General features: G+C 35.0%; 1 protein-coding gene across 2 annotated transcripts; it reads left to right on the top strand.

The window, feature by feature from the left end:
- Nucleotides 1–54: 54 nt before the first annotated feature.
- NDC80 (NDC80 kinetochore complex component) lies at nt 55–14,808 on the top strand. Of its 2 annotated transcripts, none has more exons than XM_039351035.1 (17): nt 55–137; nt 1,068–1,227; nt 1,612–1,701; nt 2,164–2,290; nt 2,684–2,856; nt 4,095–4,197; nt 5,134–5,220; nt 5,497–5,590; nt 6,903–7,009; nt 7,102–7,246; nt 7,632–7,837; nt 8,879–9,031; nt 9,595–9,684; nt 10,114–10,206; nt 10,714–10,844; nt 11,605–11,707; nt 14,256–14,807. In XM_039351035.1, the coding sequence occupies exons 2-17, from the start codon at nt 1,127–1,129 to the stop codon at nt 14,406–14,408; spliced, it is 1,956 nt and encodes a 651-aa protein (XP_039206969.1). In that variant the 5' UTR covers nt 55–137; nt 1,068–1,126; the 3' UTR covers nt 14,409–14,807. The 2 variants fall into 2 exon arrangements, with proteins under 2 accessions (XP_039206969.1, XP_039206970.1); XM_039351036.1 differs by having other exon boundaries at nt 82–137; nt 1,113–1,227; nt 14,256–14,808.
- Nucleotides 14,809–17,217: the final 2,409 nt, after the last annotated feature.

Genomic DNA, 17,217 nt, shown 5'->3' with positions numbered 1-17,217 from the left:
AAGGAAATGACGTTATTTTCCTGGTTGGTTTTTTTTTTTTTTTTAAGTCAATGGACGCTAACGCAAGCGGATGTTGCGATAGGCGGGTAAATTTGAAAGCAAGTGAGAAACGGGCGGTGACAGAGCAAGAAAGAGCGGTGAGTGGCGATGTAGCAGGGGAAGTTTTCAAGGGAGCAATGCTGCTACCGATGGCTAGGTTACTAGTATCTGACTGAGGTCGGCCGCTGCCCTTTCTTTCCCAGCTTGGTCGGATTGGGAGAAAAGGTGTTAACCGTTGGTAATACAAAGCTCTCCTTGAGGAACCAAGGCGTAGTTGGCAGCTGGTTTAAGCTTCACCAGTCGGTAGCGCTCCTCTGCTTTTTCTTGGAGGAAAATTAAAACCGCCGTCACAACTTTCCTTTCAGAAGAGGAAAATCCCCATTCTTTTCTGACACCAAAGGAAAAATTAATTTTATATTACATATTCTAATTCGTTCTTCTTTGCAAGTGTTTGCGTTCTTTCTTCTTTGCAAGTTTATTCGTTACCGCCGAATAAATAGGAGTAAAGCTAGAAACCCCTTTTTGGGAGGCGTTGTTCTGACGAATGAAGGCAAATATACGTGTCTCAAGATAACGTTGCAGGACCCAATCTGCCAAAGGTTTAATCCTCTTCTTTAGTTACACACATTCTGGTGAGAGAGAAGTTCCCCGAGGATGGGCTCCATCATGAGTCCAAAAGCTCGGGAGACTAAACCTCTAGTCCCAGCAACCGATCCAGATTGGATCCTCCAGGTTTTGTTCTATTCAGGAACGGAAAGAGAGAGAGAGAGAAAATATTCAGCAAATGCACCCTGCTCTTTTTCTTAAAGTGAGCAAGAGGTTTGAGGCCTTTTCAAACCTGTTTCACGTCTCAATTTTCAAAAATCTCCCTTTGGTTGGTGCAAGACTGGGAGTGAGTTTTCTTTGTAGCCAAGGGCTTTTCTCTGCTGAATTCTTTCCAGTATATTATCAGCAGAGGCTTTGCCACCCATCCATTCCAATCCTTTCTGCTGCCCTGGACACAGCCATTTCTGCTTTCCCTTCTACAGGTTTACAAGTTTACCAAAAGACTGCAGCATTCTTCTGTATTACAGTTTTCCCTACAACAATGAGGCGTAGTTCAAGTACTAGTCGAATCAGTTGCCGGCAATCCATCCAGCCACTGAGGGTGCAGGATACTAATAAGACGGGACTTCATACACCCCAACCGTAAGACAGTCAGATTCCTTTAGTTGAGGTGGCATTCATTTATTTGGCTTACATTTCCAAAGCATGCTTGCTGAAAATATGAATGCCACTTGTGTTTTACTCTTGTTACTCTTAAAGGCATATAATATGTATTCTATGTAAAAAAAAATGGTTAATTAGATAAATTCACTACTTTGTGTAAGCTAGGATTAAAGTATGATCTATTCTTTAATTTACTCATGCAGTAAACTATAATAGAAAGTACATATTAAGGAATAGACCACATTAAAATCAAATGTAACAAAAAATAAACAACAGATAACTTTATTGGATGGCATATGAAGATGATTTCAGTTTTGGTGGTGTTTAATAATTTGTACAATTCAATAATATTTTCTTTTCAAGGCAAGAGAGAAGGACTACTTTTGGAAAGCAGAGTGTGGGAAAGCATGCACCAGGGACATCAGAAAGGAAAACTAGTTTTTTTGGCAAAAGGTAATTAGCATTTCACTTGGTAGGATTAACTTGAATATTACAATGTTTCAGTATCACTTCCACTAGAATAAAGGACAAGAAAAAGCATCAAGGACTTAGGTAATTTTAAGTGCAGGAAAGCCTTGCATCAGGAGTAAAAAAAAAGTATTAGAATTTGTGCTAGTATCTGAAGCTTTCGAGAATTGACAGGACCCTTCTCCAAAAATGTGCCCTGGCCATTTTTGGAGTGGGACTTTAACATATCATGTAAAGTCTGCTATAGCTTTCAAATCAATAAAATTTGTATTATTCTGTCTTATATTCTCAATATAAGAGCTGGAAGACTTTCAAATGACATTGCCATTCTATTAAGTCTCATTTGTTGTTATAAATTGTATTTTCTATATTTAAATAGTTTTGCAGAGATAAAATGAATAATGCCATAGTTAACCTGGTTGCATATTTTTCTGGTTTTAATTCTAGGACTAGTGGCCCTGGGAGCTTACGGAACAGTCAATATGGTGCATTTGGAAGCATGGAGAAAATCAAAGAGCCTAGACCACTTCATGACAAAGCATTCATTCAGCAATGTATCCGTCAACTTTGTGATGTATGCAGCACTTGTTTAGTTTAACTAATTAAATCTCTCTTTAATCAGACTAAACTGTGACTGCTGATCAATGAAATTTGGAAAAAGTAAGGTCAAAATAGACTAATGAGCCAAGAAATAACGGGCCATCCAGGTTTTTAAAAAGATATGAATTTTAAAATCACAAATGCTATGAACTATCACACTTTTCACAAAAAAACAATGCATCTTAGAACTCTCAGCAATATATTTTAATTATAGCAAATATATATGTAAATCTTTGTTAATTAAAATACATGATTAATCTGCAAAGTTCTCTAATTGAACAATAATTTGGCGCATACAGAGGTCTGGATTGCTCTGTAAACTAGCATAAAAACACAAACAAGTAATACTTTTAATTTTTTTTCCTAGTTTCTTCTAACATATGGATACGGTCCTACAGTCTCTGTGAAATCACTCCAAACTCCTTCTGTTAAGGACTTTGTGAAAATTTTCAGCTTTATTTATGAACTTTTTTGCCCTTCATATGACCTTTTGGGTTCTAAATTTGAAGAAGAAATCCCAAGAATTTTTAAAGACCTTGGGTAAGTACCTCCCCATTTAATTAATTTCACCAATTAAAAAGAATATAACTAAAAATATTTTGTGGATAATACATTTCTTGATTACATGTTAGAAAATTACCATCTTCCAGAGTTTATTAAGACTCTTAACTTTATTTCATTTTAATTTAGTAATATTTATACAATATATTATTATAACTAGTCAAACTATTTGTGTTACAGGTAGTCTCATTTAGCAGCCACAATTGAGACAGGCAATGCGGTTGTTATATAATAGCTAAATAGAAAATCATATTGTGCTTATGATTTCAGCTTCTTTTGCTTTACAGCATCAGAAGAATAAAACCCCAAAGAAGCTAGGTGAGCCTAAATGGCGGCGAAGGTTTCTGGTACTTGATTCACAAGGACGTTTGGGTAAAAGGGCAAATATAGGTCTTTTTCTTCTCTTCCCCCACTCTTTGGAATGCTCAGCCCAGTGCTGAGATATTTAGCAACGGAAAATTGATGTTTATATTCATTGGAGAGACAGGGATTACATGAAAGTAAACAGGCACAATGGAATACACATTGAAAGAAATGAGCTAGTGCCAGCTTTTTGCCTAGCATGCTCCCAAGCCCTGAGCCTCTTTTAGTGGGCAAAAAAAAAAAAAAAGCTGAAGGTGTGAAACTGATTAAAGTCTTGTCACTCATAAGCACCAATTACTAAGGTCACAGGGCTGAGCTGGTCCAGCATAGACAAGTACTAACTGACTAATGCGCAAAGGTTGTAAATGTGAGCACTGTTCACAAAGTTACTTTTTCATCGCTGTTGTAACTTCACTCACTGCCCGAGGCTAAATGAGGTCTATTTGTTAACAAGAAAACTACATAGACACTCCTGAGTGTCTGCCAGGAATTTTGCTTAGTTTGAAGGCAGACACTTTATACAGCAAATATAATAATATATGTGTTCTCTACAAATGATTCCTGACTTCAACATAATATTGACATCTGGGGTTGCAAGCTATTGATATGATTTTATTTTGGCATGATTGTCTACCTGTATCTTATATATAGCTATATCCTATATAGAGAGGGGGAACCTTAAGTTGTTCATAAGAAAATAAAGAAGGTGGGATTCTTAACATTCATTTTAACTAATTATTTTATGGAAAATAAAAATAAGTACAGTTCCTTTTTATATTTAAGTGTAATTTGAATTGTATGTGGCATTTTCTTGAAAAAATTTTTTTTAAATAGAAAACATATTTTCCTTACAGTTATCCATTTCCTTTGTCGAAAAGCTCTATGTATACTGTGGGTGCTCCTCATACGTGGCCTCAGATTGTAGCAGCTCTGGTGTGGCTGATAGATTGTTACAAGGTATTGAAAGGTTCTGGCACAAAGTGAAATTGTTTAGTCTATCTGTTGCTTTCTTGCTTTTTGTAATCGGCTTTTGCACCAGGGAAATCTCATGCAAACGTGGGAAATATGTACATGGATGGAATGTACTAAAGGAGGGAATAAGAGTGTACAGGAACGATTGATGTCTTCCTTATGATATAATGGCTCTGTTGTCTAATTTTCATTGGCTAACAAAGTTTATAAAGCAATGCTACTAACTTTCTAAGGTATGGCACTTCTGGCCGTAACTCTGCCAGTGTTCCAGATTGTTTGCCACCCCGCTGCTTAATTTGATCAGATAAAGTGCTGCTTGATGAAGAAGTCTCCGCTTGGGTTATCTATTAGACAGATATGATATCTCAAGTTCAAGTAAGGGACTGGGCCCTTACAGTATTATAGATAACCAATTATATATTTAGCCACATTTATAGGTATTTGCTATTTCACCTAATGTTGATCTTATAAATATAGAAGTGATACACTGAAAATATATAACTGGGTTAATAAAATTCTTGATGTTCTTGTGATTTTAACAGATTCTTTGTAATATATAATGCATCATTAGAACTATTGTTGCACTTTTGTTGCCACATTAATTTTATCAAGCAAATAATGATAAATTTGCTATCAGTAATTTTCAGGCAAAGGGCCACATTTGAGTTCCATGCCAGGAACTCACCAAAAGTGAATGAGACCCAGAACAAAATAAATTTCATTAAAAATTAATATTTTGTGTTAATATAAATTCTAATAGATTTAATGTTGTTTCCTTTCTGGCTGGCAACAATCTTCAGAAATGTGGGTAGGGATACACAAATTGTATTCTGATTAATTCAGAAAGGAAATAGCAAGTATGCTATACTATTACAGTAGGAAACATTATTCATTGTGACTATGTCATTGTGTCTTACTCAGTTGTTTACTTGTATGAAAGAAAACCCACAGTCATTTGATGAAGGACAGATTTTGGGAGAAACTGAAGATGGAATTTTGCAGAACAAGGTATTTTAGCTATTTCTCCCTAGGATGTGGAATGCATATTACTTGCTGGCAATAAAATTATGATTCTGATAAAAGTTTAGTATATATTACTTATGAAATCAGCAATAATAATATACCGGATGAATGTTAAAAGTTACCTTTTTACTAAGCATTTTGATCTAGAAATGTGAAACCTTTACTTAATAGAGAAAAAGCACACATAATCTGCAATGCAATAAAGTTTAGCATATTTTAAATGATCCCTAAAATTAAACTACTTTACAATTATGCCCTCAGCTTTTTTTGGACTACTCTATAAAATGTTATGACCATTTCATGAAGGGTGGAGACAGTTTCGAAGAATTTGATGCTGAAATAGACTCCAAATTAAGTGAGTAATTTAAATTGTAAAAAGTTAAAAAAAAATAGGCATTACTATTAATCTTATGAATCTTTTACCATTTTCTTTCTGTAGTTTCTCAAACTTTTTAAAAAAATTCCTCACCAAGCTATTAATGTAGGATGTTTCTGTTTTAACTCTAGTGCAGGGGTCTTCAAACTTGGCCCTTTTATGACTTGTGGTCTTCAACTCCCAGAATTCCTCAGCCAGGCATGCTGGCTGTGTGTTCCCCCCATCATCTCACTTAATCTATCAATATGAGTTACAGTATATTTTATTATATAAATAATAGGCATTTGATATTTAGTCTATCTGCTGTGCTTAACCCTTTTCTCATAGGCTTAAGTTAACTTCTAAGTCAAACCTGGGCAGAAAGATCATAAATTCTTTGTATGAATATTCGGCAATGAGATATAAATCCAGCTCCATGTTGTTAGTGAACTAATATATACAGATTAAACTATTATTTTGATTAAGTAGTATTTTTGTGTCTCTTAAAAAGTAAAATAATTAAAATGTTTAGTTGAATCGTGGCTGAAGTTATGGACTAGGCTACTTATGAGTAATTGTGGTAAAGCTGTTGAAGGTAGTACTGTGTATGCTGCCCTGAGCTGGGCATAAGGTGGGATATAAATATATGTTGGGAGAGAGCATGGACTAATGGTACATAATGGAGCTATATTGATGCAGTTATTATCTGATTGATAGTTTAGGTGGAAGAACATCAACAAAGTTCATATGTTCAGTACATTTAGTTTTTTGAGAAAGGAAAAAAGGGAAAAAAATACAGTGATGGAAATTGTTGATTGGTGAATGAAGACTTGATCCTACGATCAGATAATCCACATGCCTGTAGCTCTTGCCCACCAGCTACTTGCCTGGGATTCATGCCTCTTCCCATGTCACAGTCATGTTAGGTTCTTGCTTAACAATGGCAACAGGGTCTGCTATTTTTGCCAGCACTAAGTGATGCAGTTGCATGTTGTGTCACTTTATGACCACATTACTTAGTGACAGAAATGCTGATTTTAATTGTAACCTGTACACAGGCACTGAAATTATGACAATCCTTTTTTAAAAATGGTTTAAATCTGATATTTAGTAAAGCAAAATATCAACTTATTTCCCAGTGTTTACTTTTTGTCTCAATTACTTATTCTGATTAATAATAGAGCACTTGAGTGATTACAGCAAACTCGCAACATCACGTGATATGTCACGACGTATTGCTAAGATGCATCCGGCCCATGGGCCAGCAGTTTGACACCCCTGGATTAGAGGGTTATTTTGATCTTTCTTTCAGAGGATCTGTTTAAAGTACAAGAAAAACATTTAGCAGTCTTAGAAGAAAAAGAAAAAAGGCTCAATGAAGAGATTGCAAAGCGTGAAAAGGAAAGAGAAAGTGAACCAGTGAGTAACTGAGTACATGGGTCTGGGAAAATATTTCTATAAGTCTGATTTTAGTTAACACACTACAATTTCCATCTTTTTGTATGAATAAGGACCGTTTAGAGCAACTGCGGAGCCTGAAATCATCTTTACAGGCAGATGTTAAAAAATATGAGGCTTATATGGCCAGTTTGGAATCTCTCTCAAGCAGTCTCAGTCAAAAGACAAAGACTATTACAGAGGAGGAAGAAACTGTTGGTAAGGAGAAACTGCTTAACACATCAGTACCTTACTTTATAGCAGGCATGTCAAACTTGGGACGTCACGTGACGTTGCACGACGTATCGTGAATTTTTCCCCATTGCTGGCAATGGGGTGAGCGCAGTTTCGTTGTGATGCATCCAGCTATAAAATGTTGAGTATTTCTCAGCTCAAGGGAAAGATCTAAACAAAAGTAGAGAGTTTAATTACAACTTTCTTAGTACTAGTAAGTTTCTCATGCCTTTTAGTAGATTCTTCTTATGAGATCAAGTTTTTAATATTTTGAAATTTTATCCAAATAAGTATTAAGCTTCAACTTCATTAAACATTTAAAAAAACTTATCTGTTTTCTTAACAAGATTTTATTTTTCTTGACTTTTAGCCATGGAAATTGAAGTACTGAAACAGGAAAACGCACATCTGGTAGTCATTTGTGATAATCAAAAATATTCCACTGCAGATGTTGAGAAACTGAATTCTGAAATAGAGGAGCTGAAACAGGCAGTAAATAATTTAACCAAGGAATTGGAAGCAGAGCAGCGGCATCTATGGAATGAGGAATTAAAATATGCAAGAGGAAAAGAAGCAGTATGTATAGCTAAAACAAAAGTTTTGAACATCTGACATTAGCCTCTGGGAGACTAACGTTACTACTGCTGCTGCTTTATTTCCCATAAACTAAATTAGATAATAACACTTTATTCTGATAGTAGCAAAATAAATAGTATTTATAACCATCATTGTAAAACCTTAATTTGCTGAAAAATATTTATCTTCTCTGGAAATTTCTTATGTCACCTTTTTTCTTTATCTCATCTAAAATACCTTGTGGTTTTTTTTGTGACTTTTTTCGGGAGTTCCCTAATATATTTTATAAAATAACCTAATGAAAGCTTTATTTGCACCTCAAACCATTTTTAAATCACTACTTTTAATCTAAATTATTTTGAGACACAATTTTAAATTTTTATATTTCTCCACAATTGTTTCTTTCTGTAGCAAGATGTCATTTAGTCTCCATCTAGATCAGGGGTGCGAAACTCGCAACATCACGTGATGTGTCGCAACGTTCTCGTGACTTTTATTCCATTACTGGCAATGGGGTGGGTACGCTTTCGGCATGATGCATCCGGCCCGGGAGTTGAAGTCCACATGCCTTAAAATTGTCAAGTTTGGGAAACACTGATCTAGATGAACCAGATTTTCTGTTGTGAACCAAATTCACAAGATTATCCAGAAGGGTCTTTGCTAATATTTATACCTTGGTGGCCCAATCCAAAAATTCAAATCATATGTATTCTTGAAAGGCTCTATTTCACTCAGAAAGTAGGCACTCTTTTGAATTGCAATTTTCTGTCTCCATATACCAGCCAACTTTAAATGGGCCATCAAATCAAAAGGAGCAAAAACTTTTGATAGTTTGTCTTGAGTAATTTTAATGTTTTTCAGGAGCTGGGAAGATACAACACTTTATATTAAAATTTAAATAGAGGCACTGAAAAGACAAACTTTGAAAACACAAAGAAATGCAAAACAATACTGTGGTTATGAAGCAGTTCCGGTTTTCATAGATTTTATCAGTTGTAAGGTGCTTAGGGTATGCATCTTAATGTTGTTTGTTCTTTATAGATTGAAGCAGATTTGACAGAATACCATAAATTGGCTCGAAAATTAAAACTAATTCCTACAAGTGCAGAGAATTCTGGTGGTCTTGATTTTGAAATTAAATTCAATCCCGATGCAGGACCTAATTGTCTGCTTAAGTTTACAACTCAGATTCGTGTAAGTATAAGTTCACTTTTCATGTAAAGCTCTTTTAGATAATCGCTTTCTTTCAATAAATGATAGTTTAACAATACTTAAAGATGAAGTTTGATTCTCTTATCACAATGAGTGTCAGAGGAAGTTGATATCATATTTATTATGCACAAAAATTGTTTAAGTATTATGTATAGACTGGAATATGTTAATGAAAGCTTAAAAATCCCTGTACATTAGGTTAAGGGTGCTACCTTAGAACATCATAAGATTGTTGAAAGGGCTTATGCTGTGTTATTTTGCTAATCAGCTTCCTATTGGAATCTGATTGGCTACTATGGGGAACACAATATTTACCAGGTCTGATCCAGCATGGCAGTTCCTGTGGCTTTATAATACAGAACCTCTCCCTGCATGAACTAATGTAAAAGTACTTGGGAAAGAATATTGCCTTATCGGTTTATAGGAGGATCTTTTCTATATTATATGCATTTGAGATTTATTTAAAGTATTTCTTTCTTGAGTCCTGTGACTGGACTACTTCACCGGAAAACTTTGTAATTTTTGTGTTTATATAATTATGGCAGGCTCCCCTTCTGGATCTCATGAACAACACTGAAGAGGAGATTGCAAATGCAACACACAGAAAAATTGGCTTAGAAGGCTCCTTAGTACAGGTCAGTTCCTAACTATCTCTGGTCTAGTGGAAACCCAGCTATACTGTATAATGTAATGCAACTTATAGTAATCCTTGTTTATCTATACTTTTCTTATTCCTAATCATATTTCAGAGTTCATAACAAGTATAGGATTGCTAGGAAAGGAAACTGATAATGGAATGAAAAAAGACTATAATAGACAGTGCAATCTAAATTTCAAGATGTTCAGTAGATACACCTACAGATCTTCAAACTGTTCTGTTTGTAAGCTAAAGGATTTTCAAATATTAAAGTGTTGGCTGGAGTCAGAATTTTTTTAATTATTAAGAGTATTGTGGGGAAGTTTTCATCTATTGCAAAAAATGTAGACTTGAAAGCAAAGGATGTGAACTGGAAGCACCCTTGACTTTCGGTACTAACATCCTTTATTAAATAATATTCTTTAAGGTAAACACAATGGAAGCTGAACAGAACAGCATTGTGAAAACATTAAGAGAAGAAGCACAAAAACTGGAAGATTTATGTCAGCAAAAAGCAAAGGTATTGCCCTAAATATGACATATGCTCTATAGAATTCATTATTAGGAATTTTTTTCTGTTAAGAAACATTGTACATACAACATAAAGAAACATGTTGGTGTAATGGATAAAGTGCTTATCTAGAACTGGGAGAACTGGAGTTCTAATCCTTTCTGAGTCGTAAAAGTTAGCTGGGTAACTTTGGGCCAGTCAATGTCCCTCAGCTCAACTCACCTAACTGGTTGCTGTGGAGAAACTAGGAGAAGGAATGTTGTGTATACAGGAAAGAAAGGATATAAATATAATAACATGAGTAAGTATTTTTAAAAGCAGCATTAGTGGATGTATTTTCTCTAGAATGAGAATGATCTAAAAGATAAATGCATACAGCACTTCTAACAAAATACAGAAGTGGAGTAATGTCACTATATTAAATTTACAATGCTCTCTTCCTGCAATAGATAGGGTCTATCTGCATCATAAATGTATGATTCAGTTCTGAAGTATTAATCCATATACATATTGCAGGTAGTTGTTGAAGAAGAAGAAAAGAGTACGAAGGAGCTGGAGTTGTTGGAGAAACATAAAAATCTGCTCTATAATGGTGTCAATGAGGGTGTCAGTGAAGCCATGAAGGAACTGCATGAAACACGATGCCGGTTAGTTTAATTAAACAAAGATTTAAAACCTAGAAGGTTTTCTGAGTTGAACATATATTTATTTATTCAACTTATATCATCTCAATTTGTGACTGGGCAGTTTAGAATTAAAATGTAAACAATACTTTACAAAAAACGCCACAAAATAAAATAATCATACATGCAATGCAAAATATTCAAAACACTTGAAAACCTTACAATACAGTCACCAGGAAAACAGTAACTCATGAACAGTACAGCCATTTTATGAGATCACTTTTTGATCCCTAAACCAGATTGCTTATCTAGACAAATTAATGATTTGCATTATTATCATATATCGTGTTCTTTAAAAATAACTTGCAACTAAAATTCAATTGTATGAATTGAATGGAGTAAAGGTAAACAGGAAAAAAATAATGTGAAAAGATGTAAATACTTGTTTTCATTGAAGATGGGATAAGGCTGCAATCCTGATCACCCTTGGAGTAAGTTCCACTGAAATCAGTGGGACTTAAGTTAACATTACACTCCTATAAGCTTAAGTTATAAAGTTCATTTATAAAAATTAACATAGGAATTATTTGGAATATTATAGGCAATGTAATACAAATATTAATTTTAGTTAAATGGGAAAGTGAAACCTATTTAGATTTTGGAATACTACGTGTTAATTATTATAGGCTGTTTATACAAACCGTGAATTTATAGATAGAAGGTTTTTCAATATAAATAATGCAATACTCTCTTTTCCTATTCTCTTCTGGTATTTACTCCTTAGATACCAAGTGGTTATGCAAACAACTTCAGAAGAAAGAAGGAAAATGGATAAAAATATGCAGTATCTTCTGGAACTAATATTTACTCATCTTGAGACAGTTGAGGTAATTCATGCTATTATACACTATTAAAACTCTCGTGTGTATCCTTTAACTGGCTGAAAGTTGCATCACAGGGCAATTTATTTTTCAAAGTATCTCTTATGGGCTAATTTACAGAATGCTGGACCTCTTATTCCAAAGAGAATCAAATTTAGGAAAGTTGTAGCTGCTTCATTGCTGCCAGGCTGCTGCTGCTACTGCTGCTGTTTCTTTTCCTTCAGCACTGCTACTGCACTGATCTTCACTTTCAAAATATCACTTTCTATTATTTTAGGCTTTCTTCCTTCTCATCTCTCAATTCAATGGATAGGAGAAAGAAAGATAAACATTCATGTGTTACAAGGAAAATGAAAACTAGCAAGGGAGAGCTGTCCTTTAACAATGGAAGAACTAGAGAGACTTGAAGAACCAAATGGATCAGACATAGAGTCAAATCAGTGACTCATCTCTTTTGATTCCTTAAACAAGGTAGAGGATATCTCTTTTCATCTCCTTCTCATCCCATAGATAGACCATAATACAGAGGCCCAAGTTGCTCCCCTTGAATCCAGTTGATTACTACCCAAAAGAGGGCCTCTCTAGAGAAGAACATTCATCACTTTCCACACAGCCTCCTTAAGTCTAAGTTCTAGATAATCATATTAGGAAAGACAAAAATTTCCATACAGAAACAGCAACCCTACTCCCACTTCCTCAGAAATATTTAAGTAAATTCTAGAGTAAAGATAGGAGGATTCAAAAATATCTTCTGTAGTTTCTCTAATTTCTATTATGAGTAGAACAGGGAAGAAGACATTTGATTTCATGTCTTTCCCTTACTAACCTTCATTGCCTATTTTCTCCTCCCCACAATGTAGAAGAAGGAGAAAGGACCAGGACAAGAAATCTTCTCTATGATTCTCCATGCCCCCAAATGCATAAATAATTGCAAAAAAATAATAATGGATGAAGCCTGTATTCCAGCTCCACCAATCAGTATAGGTTACACTGTACAATGATACAGAAAATGAAGACAGATTCATGCCATCCCAAATCTCCCAAGAACTAGGAAAAGCAAATTGGTCCAGACAATCAAATATCTTATAAATGTTAGTGACGCAGAGCATGTGCATTTGGAAAAGTAATTCTCTAGTATTTTCATCAGCTTCACTGGGTCCAGGAAGGAGCAATGGGGGTCAATCTTTTATGTCAAGCCTGATACGGAAGGGGATTTTTTTCCTAGGGAACAGTAGTAAGATATTGTTGACCATATTCTCACCTGAAAAGATACAATTGTTTTGGGTCTATTGTACTATAACCAGGACACTTCATGGCAAATCCAACTACTTAGTGATTCTCCAAGTTATTCTTTAATCCATATTTCAAGATTTTCTTAAAAGTCTGTAATTTTCTAAAATAAGATAACATTTATTGTCATTTTTTACTGTGGGCACACATTAAAAATGAAATTCTGCTGCCTGTTCTCTAAAGTGTACACATACATAAGACACATAAACATGCTATATACATACATATGTATATGTCTACACCCTTACATATAAGTAAATATAAATATTAATCACTATCCATCTTGAATAAATAGCAGAAAGAGGAAGCTTGAGAGTTCACAAGGTTTGCTTGAGAGTTTACAAAATATATCCAAACATTCTAAAAGAGGGAATAGCACACAATTCAGATGCAAAAGTTTAGTTATGTAGTAAAAGACTACCAAGATACAGTATGTCTGGCTGAATTTCTTGTATATCTATATCTTTTCACAATATAGCTCAGCCGAGCATATCTGTTCAAAAAAAAAAGTGTTTCTGTCTCAGCTGCCTTTTTAGTTAATTATTATGCAGCCACTTGTTCGCATTCTGTACATTATATCATATTTTAATGTTTCTGCCATGGCTTTGAAGCCTAAGCCATTTAGACAAGGCTTGATATAAATTGGATATGGTCAACTTAATAAAGATATACTTGCTTGTTAATCTGTTAATTCTTATCAAGATCACTTCATGAATAATATTTTCACATCCTTGCTACCACGTAGATAAAATCTTACTGTTTCTTTTCTTATGAGATTTTACCAGTAATTGGAGACAGTTCATTCTGCAAGAAGTGCAGTCTATTTAGGCTATTAATTCCATTAAGCTTTAGCAACTAAGGATCATCTATAGATAAATAGAATATTTACTCTGAAAGTTCATTTTCTATAGTAAATAGGGTATATATGTTCTTTTGTTATATTTTCTTTGGAGCTCCTATAACTTTTTGATCCCTGTATTGGGGGGGAGGGTGGAGAATGGTTGGTAGGGTTCTCTGGGTATTCTTCCATTTTTACAAGTCTGTTACTCAAACCTATTAAAGCTAATGGAAGTTTTCAAGATATCTTTCACTCACATAAAACTTCTGTTTTTATAATTTCATAATTGTGTACTGGTTTTCTATCAAAAAGAAATAATCTACAGATAACAGCTGTATTTTACATTGAATCTTATCATGCCAGTTCTGCATTTATAAAATAAAAACTAAAAGCTCTAAAATTTAATCTATTACCATTTTCTTCTAGAAATACCTGACTGAACAGAATATAAAAATTGACAGAGAATTCAATGAATTTATATCTCAAGATCCACTGAAGAACTTGAAAGAAATCCTAGTTAATTACAAAAAGAAGATGAGTACCCTGTATACCTCAGAAAATATCATCTGTATAGTATAAAAATGCTCTGAAATGTTTGCTTGCTATGACAATGTTTTGTAATGTTTTGAATCATACCTTCTGTTCATGTGATGTTATAGCATTTGGATGCTATCTGTTTTTTATTGTAGTAGTTATTAAAACCAATATTCATTTTTCTGATGCATAAATACACTAGGCCTTAAAATTTGATTCTGTTTTATGAGAATCTACATAGCCAATGATAAATGTTCATGGATTCACCTATTTCAAATATACTTGTTTTGTATATAGAAATTAGAATGCAAAAAGTATAATTGAAAATTTGGTCAATAATGTAAACCTTGTAATTGTCTAACAATTATCAACATGGAACAAAAAATTTAACAATAACAATAATAAAGTTGGAAGGGACCTTTGAGGTCTTCTAGTCCAACCCCCTGCTCAGAAAGGAAACCCTGAAACCATTTCAGACAAATGGTTGTCCACTCTCTTCTTCACACTTTCAGTGTTGGAGCATTCACAACTTCTGGAGGCAGTTTGTTCCACTGATTAATTGTTCTAACTGTCAGGAAATTTCTCCTTAGTTCTAGGTTGCTTCTCTCTTTGATTAGTTTTCTTCATTTGTTGTCCTGCCTTCAGGTGCTTTGGAAAATAGCTTGACTCCCTCTTCTTTGTGTCAACCCCTGAGATATTGGAACACTGCTATCATGTCCCCCCCTTGTCCTTCTCATCATTAAACTAGACATACCCAATTCCAGCAACCGTTCTTTATATATTTTAACCTTCAGTCCCTAATCATCTTTGTTGCTCTTCTCTGCACTCTTTCTAGAGTCTCAACATCTTTTTTACATTTTGGTGACCAAAACTGGAGGCACTATTCCAAGTGTGGCCTTACCAAGGCATTATAAAGTGGTATTAACGCTTCATGTGATCTTGATTCTATTCATCTGTTAATGCAGCCCAGCACAGTGTTGGCTTTTTTGGCAGCTGCAGCACACTGCTGTCTCATATTTAAGTGATTGTCCACTAGGACAGGGGTCCCCAATCCCTGGTCCATGGACCAATACTGACCGCAGCATGCCAGCAACCACTCCGCACAAACAAGCAAGCCCCACCTATGGGATGCAGGCAACACACAAAACCACACTCTCTCCAGTCTGCGGAAAAATCTCCATGGAACTGGTCCCTGGTGCCTAAAAGATTAGGAACCTCTGCACTAGGACTCCGAGATCCGTCTCACAGTTACTACTATTGAGCAAATGTACCTGTGCATTTGGTTTTTCTTGCCTAATGTAGAACCTTTTTTCACCATTGAATTTCATTTTGTTAGATAGTGCCCAATGTTCAAGTCTGCCAAGATCCTTCTATATCTTAAGCCTATCTTCTGGAGTTTTGGCTATTCCTGCCAGCTTAGTGTTTTCTGCAAATTTGATGAATTCCCCATCTGTCTCCTCATTCAGATCATTGATGAAGATGTTAAGAGCACTGGGCCCAGAACATAGACCTGGGGCACCCCACTGCACACTTCCCTCCATGTAGATGCAGTTCCATTGAGGACCACATGCTGCGTACGGCCAATCAGCCACTTACGAATCCATCTGGTGGTGATGCTGCCTAATCCATATTTTTCTATCTTATCAAGTAGTAGGTTGTGGTCTACTTTATCAAATACCTTACTGAAGTCCAAGTAAATTACATCCACAGCATTCCTCTGGTCCATAAGATTTTTCTGACATGTTTTTGACAAACCCATGTTGGCTTTTGGTTATGACTTTGTTTGCCTCTAGGTGGTTTGTTGATTCATTGCATAGTTATCTTTTCCAAAATCTTCTTAGGTATTGAGGTCAGGCTGATAGGTCTGTAGTTTCCTGGATCCATTTTTTTCCTTTTTTAAAGATGGGAACTATATCAGCTCTTTTCCAGTCCTTTGATAGTTCTCTAGTACTCCAGGATCTTTGAGAGATATAGTTCAGTGGTTCTGAGGTCACATCTGCCAGTTCCTTCAGAACCTTGGAGTATAATCCATCTGGTCCTGGTTATTTGAATTTGTATAGGGTGGATAGGTGCTCACCATTTTCTTGCCTATCTTAATTGTCTTTCTAATCTGTTTTTTATGTACTGTTTTTGATAGGTTGGACTGTTTTTTCTCTTTGTGTAAAGACAGATGCAAAAAATGAGTTTAGTAGTTCTGCTTTCTCTGTTGCTTGTCACCTTCTTGCCACTTCCTCCCACTAATGGACCAATCATTTCCTTAACTTTTTTCTTGTTTTTTACCAGTTGAAAGAAGCTCCTTTTTATTATTTTTGACTTTGTTCATTTTGAGCCTTGGCTTTCCTTACTTCATCTTTGTAGGATTGGGTCATTTGCTGATATTCTGCCTTAGTTATGTGCCCCTCTTTCTACATTTTATACTTGTTTTTGTCTTTCAATTTATCAGAGAGTTCTTTATGCAGCCATACTGGTTTCTTTTGAGAACTGTTATTTTTCTTCTTTGTTGATTTTGTGCTAGACTGGACTTTTATAATCTCACTCACTTTTCAAAATTTCCCAAGCTTTTTGAGTTGTTTTCCCCTTGAGGATTATCATCCATGGAATCCTTCCCAAGCTCTCTCTAAGTTTATTGAAATTAGCTCTCTTAATGGTCTATATTTCACAAGTTCTCAGGGCAAGATTTGAGGAAGATAAACCCATGTTATTGTAGAGTGAGACAATTCACTTCATGGCCACAACACTGAAGTCCATGTTGAATGCTGCCCAGTATGCAAATTGCAGAAAATATGGCCATGAACATTATTTTTCAAATCAATTAAATTCTTACAGGAAAAAGTGCAGCACAGCTCTGTTCTTA

The sequence above is a fragment of the Crotalus tigris genome, unplaced genomic scaffold (genome assembly GCF_016545835.1).
Source record: "Crotalus tigris isolate CLP2741 ecotype Arizona unplaced genomic scaffold, ASM1654583v1 scf7180000018368.3068619, whole genome shotgun sequence".
In the NCBI taxonomy this organism is placed as follows: Eukaryota; Metazoa; Chordata; class Lepidosauria; order Squamata; family Viperidae; genus Crotalus; species Crotalus tigris.
This window is presented reverse-complemented; position numbering and strand designations above follow the sequence as displayed.

Excerpts from the sequence above, each read along its gene's own strand:
- NDC80 (XM_039351036.1), top strand. The coding sequence starts at position 1,127 with ATGAGGCGTAGTTCAAGTACTAGTCGAATCAGTTGCCGGCAATCCATC. Across the intron at positions 1,702-2,163 it reads ACTAGTTTTTTTGGCAAAAG|GACTAGTGGCCCTGGGAGCT; the intron begins GTAATTAGCATT and ends TTTTAATTCTAG. Across the intron at positions 7,247-7,631 it reads AGAGGAGGAAGAAACTGTTG|CCATGGAAATTGAAGTACTG; the intron begins GTAAGGAGAAAC and ends CTTGACTTTTAG.